The 15429-nt window shown below is 43.8% G+C and overlaps 1 protein-coding gene across 1 annotated transcript; it reads left to right on the forward strand.

Annotated features, from left to right (window-relative positions):
- Positions 1-1457: 1457 nt before the first annotated feature.
- Positions 1458-15024, forward strand: ythdf2 (YTH N6-methyladenosine RNA binding protein F2). The gene is made up of 6 exons (XM_088603087.1): positions 1458-1660; positions 1874-1898; positions 3596-3675; positions 6409-8052; positions 11269-11331; positions 13876-15024. Exons 1-6 carry the CDS (start codon positions 1634-1636, stop codon positions 13897-13899), a joined length of 1863 nt encoding a protein of 620 aa, XP_088459213.1. The 5' UTR covers positions 1458-1633; the 3' UTR covers positions 13900-15024.
- Positions 15025-15429: the final 405 nt, after the last annotated feature.

Consider the following 15429-nt stretch of genomic DNA (forward strand, 5'->3'; position numbering starts at 1 on the left):
TTTGAGCTGTCTTTTGTCCTGTTCTCCTGTCAGTGCTGAGGTTGGAAATCCTGGCACTGCTGCAACTTGTGCCTCTTCCTTCCTGTCAGATCACACATATCACGTATAAGGCAGGTTTGTGTCTTTGCTCCTAATCCTCTCTCCACTGGTGTCCCCCAGGGCTCCATTCTGGGTCCAATACTGATCTTGCGCCACCCATTTCTTAGGTAGTTTCTTTCTATGGATTTTCATATAATCTTGAATGCTGATGCTGCTATAACTGATTCTGATACTCCTGTCTCCTGTCTCATCTGTGCCTGTCTCACAGCCATCTCCTCCTGGCTGCACTCCTGAAATCTCAAAATTTCTTCCCTTCCTCTATTTCCTTCTGAACACCACCTCTGCCCTCCTGCCCTGTCATGAGTCTTGAGTCCCTTGTGACCTCCCTTCTCCAGCTCCAAACACATTTTCTCTCTTGGACTTGGACTTGGACTTCTTCCTCAGCCTCCCTGTCAAAGCTCTCTGCCCACTCCCGCTTATCCAGAATCCTGCAGCTCTCTTTGTTTCCTCTTCCTCAGTTTCCTCACACTGCTGCACTGTTCTAGATCCTCGGCAATTTCTCGACTCACTGCTGCTTGTATCTGATTCAGAACTCTAGTTTGCACCAGCCTCTGTATCAACTGCTCTGTTTCTGCCATCTTCAGTCTGTTCCACCACCCCCTCCTGCCCATATTTTTACCCAGACACCCAGGTAAACACCTCTACTCTTTTAGGAAAAAAAAGTGCCATGGGGTCATTAATTACCAAGCATTCAGGACCTCATCTGAAGAGTAGTACCTCCTACAGCACAGTTTCCATGGTCACCATGCTGTAGCATTGCTTTTAGATAATTCTGTTTCAGAGGGAAGACAGCCACCTACTGGTTGAGCATGACTGCTTACAGCAGCAGCCTTTTATGTCACCATCACAGTTACAGCCACAGCATGGTTTAGCTTTTGAAATCGGATTTAATCAACTTCCAAGTGGGAACTTTACTGTCCACGGTGTGTATGTCTACATGACACAGCATTCCCTTGACCTTAGTACAGATTCAATTAAATACATTAAATCTGCTGCTGGTGTGTTATATAAATATTGTCTGTTGACTCTCACAAGAAGGACTGAGCTGTGTTTTATTTACTCGTTTGTTTAGAGATCACTTAGTTATAACACGCAATGCTATTATTCTTAGCAAAGGCAGCATTTGCATCAGAAGTTGCAAATGCAGCAACAAGTGCTGTGAGAACAGAAGAAAATCTTAGAAAATTGTGTTTTTACACAGCGCTGGACGTCTTAAAACATCTCCCCCAGTGTCTGCACACTCCTGGTCAACTGCTGGCAGAAATCAGAGACGCTCTTCGGTATTCCTCCGCACCGACAGGTGTCGCTGTTACAGTGCAAGGCAGTTGGAGTGTGGTGTTGCTCGGCCATGTTAAAATAGTGTGTGTGTGCCTGTGGCAGTACTGAGAGAGCAGAGAAGCGGTAGCCCGCCATTGTGCAGAAATAGGCTCTGTATAGAGACAGGGGCAATTAGCTCTCACAACAGGCATTTTACACACTCTGCCGTACTAAATATAAACTAAATTAGATACACAGGCCTCAGGGGGAGAAAGAAATGTCAGCCAGCAGTCTTCTAGAACAGGTAAAGAAAGGCACTTTTTAAATATTTACGAGGAAAAAAAACAGCGAGACGTAGTAGCAGAATCAGCCGTGACTCTCTCTAGTACAGTAGGCCTGACCACCTGCTATAGAGACTGACTGCTGGGTGAATTTTTTTTTTAAAAAATTCTTTATTTTTCCTTCTTTTTTTCTTCTCATAACTCAAACCTTCATGAATCACCTGGACCCAATCCAGAGACCGAAAGGCCAAGGAAACAAAGGTGAGTTGGCGTGGAGTGGTGGCTGGTGTGGTGGGTGCCGGTGCTCGCCTAGCGGGGGGACCGGGCCTCTGTGCGTATGTGGCGGGATGCTGCTCTAGGCCTCGGTCCGCTTGCGAAACCCCGGGTTTTGTGCCAAAAGATTTTTGCAGCATGAGGCGGTTTGGAGCTCGACCTCTCCAAGCACAGGTACCACCGCACCTTGCTTTTTTGTGAGCCGGGCTTTTATTTTTAAAGTTTAAACTTGGGAGTTTTTCCTCCCTCGGTTTTTGTCGTATCGCGCTATCCCGGCTGACTTCTCTACCTGTGGCTGGAAGTAAGGAAGTGGCGAGTGACGACAAGTTCATTGTATGTGTGAAAGATCTAATCCGAAACTTTAATTTACCGTTTCCTGGCGCTTCGCGTCTTTTGAATGGTTTGTAAATTGATCGATTATGTTTTAGAAAACTAGTTGAGCCCAAAGGGCTACAACTTGGGGGATCGGCAGTGAGAATCGTGCCAGTTCGATGGGCATTCCTCATTTTTCACTTATTACACCCTCTTCGAATATTTGCTGCCTGCCCGTAGCTCCGTGCAGATATTAATTCACACGTGTATATTTTTCGCGTAATTACGTCAGTTGGCACAAAGCAATTTCCCTGGTTTCCGCTTTCCGTCGCTTAGCCGAACGAGAAAATAGATTGTGCGTTTCTTCAATTCGGAATTTGCCATGGTTGGTTCTCCCTCGTGTTTGAACTCTCGGAAACTACCTGAAAAGGTGGACGGGGGGTCGGCGTTTAAGGGGGTTGGAATCAGTAGGCCTCTCTAAACCGTTTTGTGTCCTGAAAAATAGCGTTAGCTGTGTTTTCCATGTGGCTTAATGTCTGATTTTGTTTTTAAATAAACGCCATTTAAATCGGAACCCGGAAGAAATCGTGTCCGTCCTTTAAGTTAGACAACTGCCGTAGGAGGATGCAACTGTGTAGAATCAGTATCGTCGTCTTCAGTTCAGCCTATATTGGAGGCTTGCTGGTGCCAAGTTTTGCAGGTAGCGACAATTTAAAGACTCGGCTGGGTCAAAGCCAGTCAGTGGTGCCGACCCACACAGCCTTCCGGATAAGGAAATGACCAGTACCGTGGGCTTTTTCAGTTGTGAGATGTGGTGACTGAGCCTGTGATCGACCGACGTTCAGTTCAGTGATTTAAGACTGAATGTTATGATCCTTCTGTTCAACTGGAGTGAGGAGGCATGTACGTAACTTATTGGCCTTACAGCAAACAGCTGTGAAGCATTTAAATGCACAATATTTACAGGTTTGTTGCTTTGATGCTGCTAAGGAAATGTAATCACCGATGTTGAATTCCAGAGGGGAGGAGTTTCTGATGATTCAGATGTTTCTGATTGAAGTAATAGAAAGTAGGTCCAGATATTTTTGGTATCTTGAGAACTAAGTTTGGTGTTAAAATATCCCTCCTTTAAGGCTTGTTGAAGACTCACTGCCTTGCAGGACCTTTTAAAAATGTCTAGTAGCATCCTACAAACACCTGATACTCTGGTAGCTCTTTGAGCTGATGTAAAAACTGTGAAGTTATTCTTCTGTGGATTTTTTTCCCCCCCGGACCGTAGTGTTACAGGAAGAACAAAAACATTTTATAAAGTGAAGTATATTTTTAAATGGATGTGAATAATCTGTTAAATGTACCTCTCTTCCTCTTTGCAGTGCAAAACGGAGCTGTCAACCAAAAGGACACTTTAAATGATGACGAGTTTGAGCCTTACCTGAATACTCAGGCTAGACAGGTAAGTTTTAATTCTCCTTTTCCTACAGTAGTTGGGGTCTATTTGCAAGTTATCTATAAATTCCCAGGCAAGAGGGTGATGTGCAATAATGTACAAGCATTAAGTTCATAGTTTAACATCCGCAAAACATCTTAGCCAAACGTTTTCTAGATAAGTGTACTGAAGTGTCCTTCCTAGATTTAAATTTTCTGAGGATAATCAAGCAATTAATTCCTTGTATAATCATTTTTGATTGTTTTAAAAGCTGGAGGCTAATAAGGGTTGTGATGAGTGAAAACAATAGATCATCCAAAATTTTCTCTCTGCGAGGCATTGCTTTGTTTTTAAGGCCTAATCCGAAGCAATTTTGATATCATGAACAAAGGAGTATCTGTTTGTCCTCAGACATTTCCCGGGTGCTGATAAAGGACTCTGCTTCGTTGTTTGGAGTCTGTGACTCTGTGCCCTGTGACTGCTCAGCTGTGGGCTTGTTCTTGGATGAAACGATTTCCACAGGCTCCAAAAACAAGCTCAAGATGTGTGCAGGGGCCTTGTGTGTCTGGATTGCAGTATGCCCTCTCTGGGCAGGCTGGCATTGTTCTCACACATCCTTAGGTGCCGAGCCTTCAGTCTCGTCTTCAGGTGGAAGTGAGGTGTGTGGTTGAATGTACAGCCTCTGAGCCAGACATGTTAGTCTGTGTTCTCATCCTTAGGCCTAGTGACCAACAGGGAGTCTTAGATTATTTTAGGGGTTTAAAAAAAAGAAGGCAAGTTCAGTTCCAAGAATTGGCACCCATTTACTGTTTCTGGTTTCTTGGTTTGGAAGGTTGCCTCTTATAATCTTATTAAAAGTACCATTGTGTTTGGTGTCTCTATTTTGCTTTACACATGCATATAGGGTGTCTTTAATTCTGATTTTATTTAATGAAATGGGTCCCACTCAGGAAGTGTTATAGTGCAGTTATTGTAAAAGGGTACACTATTTTTTGTTTAAAAAAAGGCTAAATTGCTTGGACGTTAGTACTTAATGTGGCTCCTTTCTAAATTCATTTATTACAACTTAACCAGAGACTGGATTTGAGGCAGCCATGTCAATACACCTCACTAGACTAGTCTGAAGCTAAAAATAAGGATGGCCACTGTAGTTCAGATGCATTTTCGTGATGTAGCTGATGGAAAGCATTATGCTCGGTTTTGTTCTCCAAAGTGCTGTACTTTGTAGACAAAGTTGAGCATTGATTGGCAGAATGGCCTGTTGTATTTTAAGTTTGCATTAGTTTTATACTTTGCTCCTTTGACTCTGTGTACTGCGTGTTTTGGAACATCCTCTGTGTGTAATCAAACATAGGATAATCACATTAGTGGTTGGCATTCCAAAGGATCCCAGAGGGGGTCTACTTTATCTGCCTCTGAAATGCTGCTCCACCTCTCAGATCATTAGGAAAAGTGCAAAATTAATTCAAATTATAAGGGGGGGGGGGAAACGATTAAATGGATTTTGCAAGCCCAGAGTGCAGATGAAGCAGCACACTGGGGTTGACTGCCTTACTTGTAATGCACAGTGTCATGGGCTCCTTAATGGTCAAGTGGGATGGACCTTGGTTTAATGGCTTACCCAAAGGATGTCACCTCCTATGCCTCCCCTGTTACCATACTGGGGCACTGATTTGAACATTTCGGTCCAAAGAGTTCCACCTACTAGTACACCAACACCACATACAGCAAAAAAATGTTTTGTTGGTGGTCTCTTATCCCACTGCTGTCCAGGACCAGTCTTTCTTGGCTTTTGAGATTTGATCAGATCAGGCTACAAGCAGGCAATTCTGCTCAGAAGTGCTGTAAGGAATATGCTAATATCAATTATATTAATTTAATATAAGTCACCTGAGGTTATCAATGAGAGGAGGCGGTTATGTGATGCTTCTAGCACAGTTGGCTGCTAGTAGATCTGAAGACCTCATCCAGGTGCTTTTTGAAAGAAAGCTTTAATTTTTGTGAATAAAGCAAAGCTGTTGGTATAAATTGAGGTTCAGCTCGATGATTCATATCTTGGAGACAAAAAAACCTCTGTAAATAACCCTTGCTGACGCTTGCTGCAATCCTGTAGTTGTGCCATTACACAGGAAGCCATGATACACCAAATGAAATGGCATATTATGTTGATTTACATCAGCTTTGGTTTGTTTTAGGTTGAAATACGTTTCTAAAATGTATTTGGATACGCTATACGTTTTCTTTCATAGTAATTGATTGCATCCTTTTAAAAGGAATGTTTTTGTCAATGCTACACTTCCGCAGGTTTGTAGAATAGTCTTCTGACTGATGTATGTTGATGGAACAGTCTGGTAACGTCTCTCTGAGGAACGGTTTCATTTAATTTTACAATGTTAATCTCTTCCCGATTGTTTTAATGTTGTTCTTGAAGTAAGAATGCTCAACATTTTGTAACAAAAATGTGCTAAAATACAACAGAAAAGCACAAGATTGATATTTATACATTTCGATACATGCATTAATCGGGATATTTGTGCTTCTCACACCTGGATTAATACTGCAGCCGGCGCTCTCTGTTGCTTCTTGCTCAAATAGCTGTGGCTCTTATTGGACATTCTGGTAGTAATGCTGCCTGTGGTATTTAGGTTTGCCTAACAGTAATGCTGCATTTAGGTATATCACCTTCATGTAGGGTGACCTGAGCAATGTTATTATATTCCAGATGCACACAGTGCTGAATAATGTATTTTTTCTCCACAGAGCAATGCCTATACGGCCATGTCAGACTCCTATATGCCCAGCTACTACAGCCCGTCTATAGGATTCTCCTATTCCCTGAATGAAGCAGCCTGGTCTACTGGTGGTGACCCTCCCATGCCCTACCTGACCTCTTATGGACAGCTGAGCAATGGGGAGCATCACTTCCTGCCGGACGCTATGTTTGGGCAGCCAGGGGCACTGGGGAGCACGCCTTTCCTTGGGCAGCATGGTTTCAACTTCTTTCCCAGCGGCATCGACTTTTCAGCCTGGGGCAACAGCAGTTCTCAGGGACAGTCCACACAGAGCTCGGGCTACAGCAGCAGCTACGCCTACGCTCCTAGCTCCCTGGGGGGGGCTATGATCGACGGACAGTCTCCTTTCGCTGCCAGCGAGACGCTCAACAAGGCTCCGGGGATGAACAGCTTGGATCAGGGCATGGCTGGGCTAAAGATTGGAGCGGGGGATGTGGCACCCAAAGTGGTAGGGTCTGGGTTGCCTGGCGGACCCCCCAACCCAGTCTCCGCGGCTCCCAGCATGCCTCCGGTCTCCATAGCCCCCGCGAAACCCGCCTCCTGGGCAGACATCGCCAGCAAGCCAGCCAAACCCCAGCCCAAGCTGAAAACCAAGGGTGGGGCAGGAGGGACTAACCTACCCCCTCCTCCCATAAAACACAACATGGACATTGGCACCTGGGACAACAAAGGGACCATGCCCAAGGCGGCTGCTCCTCAGCAGGCTGCCATCCCCGCCAACGGCCAGCCGCCCAACCAAGCTTCCCCTCAGCCCGCCTCCGCTGCTGGAGGGGGGCCGCCGCAGCCGCTTAGCAACGGCCAGCTGGCACCTCCCGCTGGCCAGCCCGGGCAGCACCAGCAGCCTCCGTCGGGTCAGCCTGGGCTGGGGGGACAGCAGCAGCAGCAGCAGCCACAGCAGCCTCCTCCGTGCCCTCCGTCCGCCCAGCCGGCGCCGCCGACCCGCTGGGCGGCTCCGCGAAACCGTGCCAACGGCTTTGGGGATGCCGGGGGAGGGGCTGGACAGTCCCCGCCCAGCTCCGGGGCCGGCGGGGTGTCGGCCTCCCTGGAGCCCCACCCCGTGCTGGAGAAGCTGCGCTCGGTCAACAATTACAACCCCAAGGACTTTGACTGGAACCCCAAGCACGGGCGGGTGTTCATCATCAAGAGCTACTCGGAGGACGACATACACCGCTCCATCAAGTACAACATCTGGTGCAGCACGGAACACGGCAACAAGCGGCTGGACGCTGCGTACCGCTCCCTGGCGGCCAAGGGCCCCCTCTACCTGCTGTTCAGTGTGAACGGCAGCGGGCACTTCTGCGGCGTGGCGGAGATGCGCTCCCCGGTGGACTACAACACGTGCGCCGGCGTGTGGTCGCAGGACAAGTGGAAGGGCCGCTTCGACGTGCGCTGGATCTTCGTCAAGGACGTTCCCAACAGCCAGCTGCGGCACATCCGCCTGGAGAATAACGAGAACAAGCCGGTGACCAACTCGCGGGACACCCAGGAGGTGCCCCTGGACAAGGCCCGGCAGGTGCTTAAGATCATCGCCAGTTACAAGCACACCACCTCCATCTTCGACGACTTCTCGCACTACGAGAAGCGCCAGGAGGAGGAGGAGAGTGTCAAAAAGGTAACTTCTTCCTCTCTCTGCGAACCCCGCCAGGCACTGTAGAGCATGTGCACTTTCTCAAAACACCAGATAGGGGGGCAGGAAATAATTAAAAATGGGTTGTTTTTTATTAAAGGTAAAAAAGATCAGAGAGATCAGGGATAACTTTATTGGCCATATGCAATTTCTTGTATTAGGAATTTCTTTTCGCATACCCTAACTCGCTCTCCATGAGAGACGCAGACAGGGAGAGGAGCTTGGGGTTAGAGCGCAGGGTCAGCCATTTATACGGCGCCCCTGGAGCAGTTGGGGTTAAGGGCCTTGCTCAGGGGCCCAACGGAGAGGGATTCCTCTGCTGTCCCCAGGATACGAGCTGGTAACCTTCCAGCCACAGGCACAGATCCTTAGCCACAGATCCACTGTACTGCCCAAGAGATGCTCTCGTTCGACAATTATTTGCATATGTTGTACTTTTAGTCCCAGAGCACTCAATGTATTGGGAGGGAGACCCCTTTCATGCAGTACTGAAGTGCTGCAGCCACCTGCCACAGTACCTCAGGTGGTGAAGTGAGAAGCTGCTTCACTAGTAGATCCAAGATTGAGCCTTAGGTAGGCTGAATTGTGCAGGACCAGAGATGAATGAAACCAGGGCACTGGAGTTCAGACCCATATTGTAGTGCACGGTGCCATTCATGAACCTTAAATAACCAAGGGGTCGGGAACACCTTCTAGCACCTCATCTGTGGGGTGACACCTTGTATTTCATAGTGTCCCTGTCTCAGTACAGGGGAGTTGTTGTGAAACTCTTGGTTTAAAGGAAAACCTGCCTTCTACTGCTCCCCTCAAAACCACTGCCTGGGTTTTCTTACAGCTCCCTTGACCTTCTGGGACCTAATGGGTTTACTTGTCTGAAAATTTTAGAGATATGTGATTTTACGGTCTGGTGCTGCAGAGACACAGGAGATTTTATCTCTTCTAAAGGAAGGCCCTTTATCAAAATTAAAGATTAATGTAAACAGGGGCTATTGTACATACCAGTCAAGGCTGTTTTTTTGATGGATTTTTGCCGTGGTGGAATTTACGGTAAATGTTTAATTGATCAGTTGTGAATTACAAAAGCTCTAGTTAATTGGGGCTCTCAAGTTGAACTATTTGTACAGTGTAATTACAGCTTGACAGAGTTGGTGTCACTTTAATTTAAAAAAGTCAGATCTTTGTAAATAGTTCCCCTCTGCTGTGTATGGTTTATTAGTCCACATACGTGATATTGTAACAAATTTGCTTATCAAAGCATAAAAAACAGCACCTTATTATGTAGTTTCACGTTGTGGTTAATAACGCGTGGATATCTGTAGCTTAATTTACCTAGAGTAAGATCCCTCCTGCTCTGTCAGTTCAGTACAGCAGGCTGTGCTAAAGGTCATTGTGCTCAATTCTCCACATGGCGCTCAAATTGCACTATGTGTACAGTGGGTAGCGGTAGTGCCCATTTTTATTTAGTCTTCTGTGGATTAAGCCAAGTTACTATGAACAGCACAGGTCCACTGCTGGAATCTTTTCATCTGTTGGTGGAGAATATGCAAGACTGTAGGACCTGGGATCATACTAGTTGATGCAGAGCATCAGTAGTATATCTCTGCACTGTAATTTCGGGTTCTTATTGTTTGCCTCTTCCCACTTTTTAGTATTGAGAACTTTCAGGTGTTCCCTGACGTACTTATAATTTGGTAATTTTGGGAAACATTACCGATTATTTCCAGTCTTCAAATTTTTGGTACTCCTGGTGCGAACGTGTAAGGGAAATCTTATCAGTGTCATGATTCCAATGTATAGCTGTAGGTCAGGATTTGAGCTTTTGATAAAAAATAAGCTGCCCCTGCTTGTGTAGATTTGTGAAACACATCTGCCCTGGAGTTCTGATCCGGGTTCTGTGCAGTTGAGCTCTGATAAAAGAAGGCATGTTCTAAGACCTGAGCAAAGAGGTGCACAGGTGCACTAAAAGCAGCAGCAGCAGCAGCAGCACTGAAAGTGGCCGTCACCAGTGGATCACCCCTGAGTGCGCTTTAAAAGTCCTTGTGCAGTTGGTGGTGTTTTGAGAGTGCAGTACGAGGGCGTGTGGTTTAATATCTTCGCTGCTGAAGTTTTAATCTAGATAGCGTTGCAGTGTCGCTACCACTTGTGTGGTTCCAGGAACTGTAGCTAGACCATAAAAGTTCATTATTCACATGTACATGGATGCATTCATTAAAACTCATCAGATCGTCTATTGTATTTCCATCTCTTGCTTCTGTAAGACGTCAGGCCATGGAAAGTTTTGAATACATTCTTTTTCTGACTGATTAATTGGCTGACTTGAGTACAAAATTTCCAAATAAATTTTATTTTCATACAAAGGGATAAAGAAATGAATAATATTCTGCTAGTGTTTCCTGCTTTTAAAGTTTAACAGGGTTTTTAAGACTGAGCAAAATTATCTGGAGCTGTATTTTTTCTCATTTTGCCTGGAAACATTCGGATTCAGTAGAAATTCAGGGTTATCCATTTGGTCCAATTACCAGACTTCAGCTGTACGTCAGGGTATTCCTGTGAAATGTGGCAGTGGAAATACCTTGCTCACTTAATAATAATAATAATAATAATTGCTTACACTTATATAGCGCTTTCCTGGACACTCCACTCAAAGCGCTTTACAGGTAATGGGGTCTCCCCTCCACCACCACCAATGTGCAGCATCCACCTGGATGATGCGACGGCAGCCATAGTGCGCCAGAACGCTCACCACACATCAGCTATTAGTGGGGAGGAGAGCAGAGAATAATGAAGCCAATTCATAGATGGGGATTATTAGGAGGCCATGATTGGTTAGGGAAATTTGGCCAGGACGCCAGGGTTACACCCCTACTCTTTTCGAGAAATGCCCTGGGATTTTTAATGACCACAGAGAGTCAGGACCTCGGTTTTACGTCTCATCCGAAGGACGGCACTTGTAATAACTGGCAGCATCCTGTATGCTCTATGCTTGGTATTCGTAGGAACTACCTGATCCCGTTGTTGCATTTCAGAACGCATCAGGATGCCCTCAGCAGTTATCCAAGTCATTATAGACTGAGAGACCATTTAAGTAAAATCAGATCTTTTTAAGTTGGGAAGTGCTTTCAACGTAATAATGCCTGGCATGTTTTCTCACCTTAAATTGTCTTTTTAAATGAATTAAATGTAATTTTTTTACTTCAACAGGTAGAAGTTCAGGGAAGTGATCCCTATACCAGTAACCCAAACAGGAGCCATTACCGACTGCAGGTACTGTTTGTTTCTTTCTGTTCTTTGTGTGGCATTGTATCCATGCAAGTGCAAGATGAGCAGGTGCTTTACGGATCATTCATGTATGTAAGGCTTTTGGGTGCTTCCATGCTTTGGTGCATTTGCAGGGTGCAGTGTCCCCATGTAAGGATTTTATATGTATTAGGCTTGATCTTTAGCTGGAATGTTCCCTTAATTGTTTTTTCCCCTTCACTTCTGAGCTCAGAGAGGTTAATCAGGCTCCACCGCACTTGACATCTATGCCAACTGCGCTTTGTCCAGAGCAGCAGCTGTGCTGAATGATGGTCTGCAGAGCAAAGCAGAATAGGCATTAAGAAGTTATTAAATAATGGACACTTTAAGGTTTATATAATTTCAATAGTGTGGGTGTTCTCCTGTTTTTCTTTATTTAAATAACACTTGTCCTGAATATATAACTTCACTGATAGTCTGCCATGCCATTTTAAATGACAAATTAAAAACTCTTAGGTGGGTTACTTAGCAACCAGTTCAGGGGCCTTTCAAAACTTTGGTGTAGTTTCTCTTTATCAGTCTTGTTACTTGGTTACATGGTAGTTATTGAAATTTTCAGTGAAAATCTAGGAGATCACTGCAAAGTGTCGGAGAAAATCTGGTATTTGGTGAAGGGTCCCATCTCCTGTGAACACAGCCCTGTGAAGCATGGAGTCTGGTCATCAGTGGTGTCACTTTATATGAACAATATGCAACATGCAAAATTAATTTACTTGATGTCACTAGATATCCTTTTTTTAAAGACTGATTTGATATGCTACTAATAGTTATTCTTGTGTTGGTTTGCTTAGAGTATTAGTCCACAATTGTAAGTAGAATTAAAAAAAACTTCCCTAATAAATAAACTGTATATAAATAGAAAAAATACTGTTTTGAAAACATTTTTACTAGGATGTTAATTTCTGAATGTTAGATTTCCAAAAATCCTGGGTTTAATCAAATAAGTAAGGTCTGTGGCATTTACCAACTTAAACCACTGAGCCTTGAAACTGTGGGGGGCTGCCTTGGCCCAACCAGAAATCTGCCCCAGTGCTCTGGACACACAGTGCACCTGTATGAATCGTCTGAGATTCTGTGGAAGATTTTCCAAGCTGTAGAAGATTCGGCATGTTTTACATTTATGGGTTCCTGGATGGAATCCAATAGGCCGCATGTTGCTTACTACTGCTCTCGGTGGATTTGGGGTGGACAATTTAATCAACACACCTGATGTGTAGTTCCAGAATAAGTCTTAATTTTAAAAATGGCATGGCAGTTTTATCTTGTTTTATAATAAAGACATTGCCAGATCAAATTTGAACCTTGGCTTTCCTGTCAAGATGGGTCACTAATTTCAAGATCCCTTCCTTGTTGGCCCATCTTAAAGTTGCAGGCCTGGTTACAGATGATACTGCTTTCTGGTTCTGTTGTACTGTACGTTTCCTAGGTCTGTAACCGAGCTGCAGTCAAATAAGTAAACAGCCTGCATGTGATGTCAATAAGGAATCCCATGAATTTTTTATTTATACTAAAAGACTAGTTCTACTGCTGATGAGCTAGTTCTGTATGGTTGCTGTCACATAGCTCTGGAATTGGGTGTGCAAGTTTGGTTGTTTTTTCTATGATTCAGTAATATGATTCAGTTTTTTTATTGTCATTCCTCCTTGTAAGGTGTTCTCAGCTGCCTAACTAGAACAAGGACAAACGAATGCCAATGATGGCTCGTTGTCTAGTAACCAGAAGGCCCTCGGGATCTGTTTGTACAAATTGATTGAAAGAGAATAAAATTGTGTATTACGTGATATGTACGTAACCTGTCTTTGAGTGGAGTTCTTTAGGGTGGAGAGATCTGAAAGAGGGCAGGTCTGTGGATGATTGAGAAGGGATGATTAAAGGGTGTGTTCTTTTGAAAATGCAAAGCTGTCTTAAATGAACTAACAAAGTTAGGAAGACATTATTGACCTGTGTGGACTAAAAACAAATGCACCACAGATGCATGAGACTGCGTGTTCCATTTCCAGAGTGCTAGTCTGATCATACCTTCAAATCCCTGCAACTACAACCCTAGCAAAACTACAGGAAGTGTGCTTTCTTAGGTAAAGTGTAGAAAAATGCTGCTGCTAAAATTGAACTCTTAACACCAATTTTAACCATACCCATCAAAATAACCTTCAATGTAATTAAGATTAGTTGCTCAGTTGAAATGAGCACTTTTTTTTTAAAACTTGGTCATGTAGTTGAAGTTTTAAAACATTTAAAAAGTTGTCGGCTAGAGATCAGGCCATGGTATTGACATTGAAGTTCTATTGGTTGCAAGGATTTGATCAACTGTTCTGTACTGTTTAATGTTGAACTCGTGAACTGTTGTGTGTAGTGGGCTGTTACTCTCCATGTAGATGTAGTAAGTTATGAATGTGAGGTCGTTCAGCCCATGGTGTGCCACGTCCACTTGAAATGCTCAGGTTTTAAAATGTTGTCCAAGGTACTGATGCAGCATTGCTGATGGTTTTTATTTTTTCTTATCTTTTGCAGGATCGCCAAGGACGTGTCAAGTAACAGATTGCTCTTGAGCTAAAGACTGTGATGAAACCCATCCAGATCTTTTCAGCAATTCACGTGGAAAAAATTAACCAAGGACAAAAAAAGAAAAAAAATGAAGACTTTCTTGATTTCTGTTGACTTTAAAGACTTACTTTGAACTTGTAGTTTAAAAAGAAACAATTATTCATAGGACTACAAAAACTTAAAAGATCTATAGCTTCTTTAGGTGAAACGGTCATTTTATTTTCGCCTTTTTTCTTGGTTTCGTGATTCCACTGCATATGTTTTTGTTTTGTTTTTTCCCCCTTTTTTCTTTTTTTTTAAATGAAATCTGATTTTTACAGTCCATCAGCCAGGCTTTGTTTCCTTCACACTGAATGTAGTGTGGATATAAAATAGTAGTGACTTCAGGTGTCCACAGCCCAGATTTAGTCAGCCTGTGAAACTGGCTGATGTCTTTTCTTTCCCAAGGAGACTTTCTTACATCAAGGATTCAGAATGGCTGCTCCTTCTCAGTGCATCACGTCTTGAGCAGATGAGGAATACCTGTTTGTCAGAACCCCTCCCCCTTTGGGGAAAAAAAAAACTTCAAGGAAGGAATGAAATTAATTGTGCAGAAGAGTACTGAGTTTATTTTTATTGTATTGGTTTGGAAAACAAAGCAAAAACATGTTAGTCTTGGTCTCGTTTTGATTTTATTGTTTAAATGGGCTGTGTTCTGCTGTCTCGAGGAAAAACACTCAGTTTTTTTTTTTTGACAAAAGTTGAATTGTTGCTATGGGCTGCTTTTTGTTTTTCTCTCCGTTTTCTTGTCAAGTCACTGAGGAGACGGGCTTTGCCATACTCTATCTCTATTAATCAGTTCTCCGTAATAAATGTGATATCCTATTCAGCAGAATACTGTGTGCATTCCCCTTGTTTGATAAGCATGAGTGTTGTCATGCAGCGCATCTTGTTATAAAGAGGAAATGAATGTTTACTGCCCTCAACTGAGACGCACACATCCCCCTCTCCCTTCCCTCCTCCTCCTCCTCCCCCTCCCACTCCCCTGAATGTAGAAGTTGGTGCAAGACCGGGATTTCCTCTTCTGGAAATATGGGGTTTTGTCAGTGGCATAATAAAGATGCTGCATCAAGAAAAGTTTGTGGTTTTCTTTTTAAAGCCACTAGTTGGAAGATGTTCACATGTATCGATGCTGACCTGGATGGGGATGTGTAGACTTTCAGTATTTGTTCCTAGGTTTATTTAACATGTACTTAATTGCTCTTGGGACAAAGTCATTCAATCAGCATGCAACCTTTAGTTAAAAATGAACTGTTAGCAGCTGGGATGCACCTTTGGTGAACTAGTTAATGCCAAAGATGAAAGTAACTTAAATTGCCTAATCAAGGCCAGGTCCTGGAGGTGGAATTATTTTGTACATTACTTCAGCAAGAACCTGTTATCCATGCCTTCCGATTTTTTTTTTTAATACCACGAGTAGAATTTTAACAGTGCCTCATAACCAAGTGTTTGCTTGTATTGTGATTGTGAAGAAAGCAACAG

The sequence above is a fragment of the Lepisosteus platostomus genome, chromosome 13 (genome assembly GCF_059453375.1).
Source record: "Lepisosteus platostomus isolate fLepPlt1 chromosome 13, fLepPlt1.hap1, whole genome shotgun sequence".
Lineage (NCBI taxonomy): Eukaryota > Metazoa > Chordata > Actinopteri > Semionotiformes > Lepisosteidae > Lepisosteus > Lepisosteus platostomus.

Coding starts and splice junctions, on each gene's coding strand:
- ythdf2 (XM_088603087.1), top strand. CDS start 1,634: ATGTCAGCCAGCAGTCTTCTAGAACAG. Junction 8,053..11,268: donor AGGAGGAGAGTGTCAAAAAG/GTAACTTCTTCC, acceptor TTACTTCAACAG/GTAGAAGTTCAGGGAAGTGA. Junction 11,332..13,875: donor GGAGCCATTACCGACTGCAG/GTACTGTTTGTT, acceptor TATCTTTTGCAG/GATCGCCAAGGACGTGTCAA.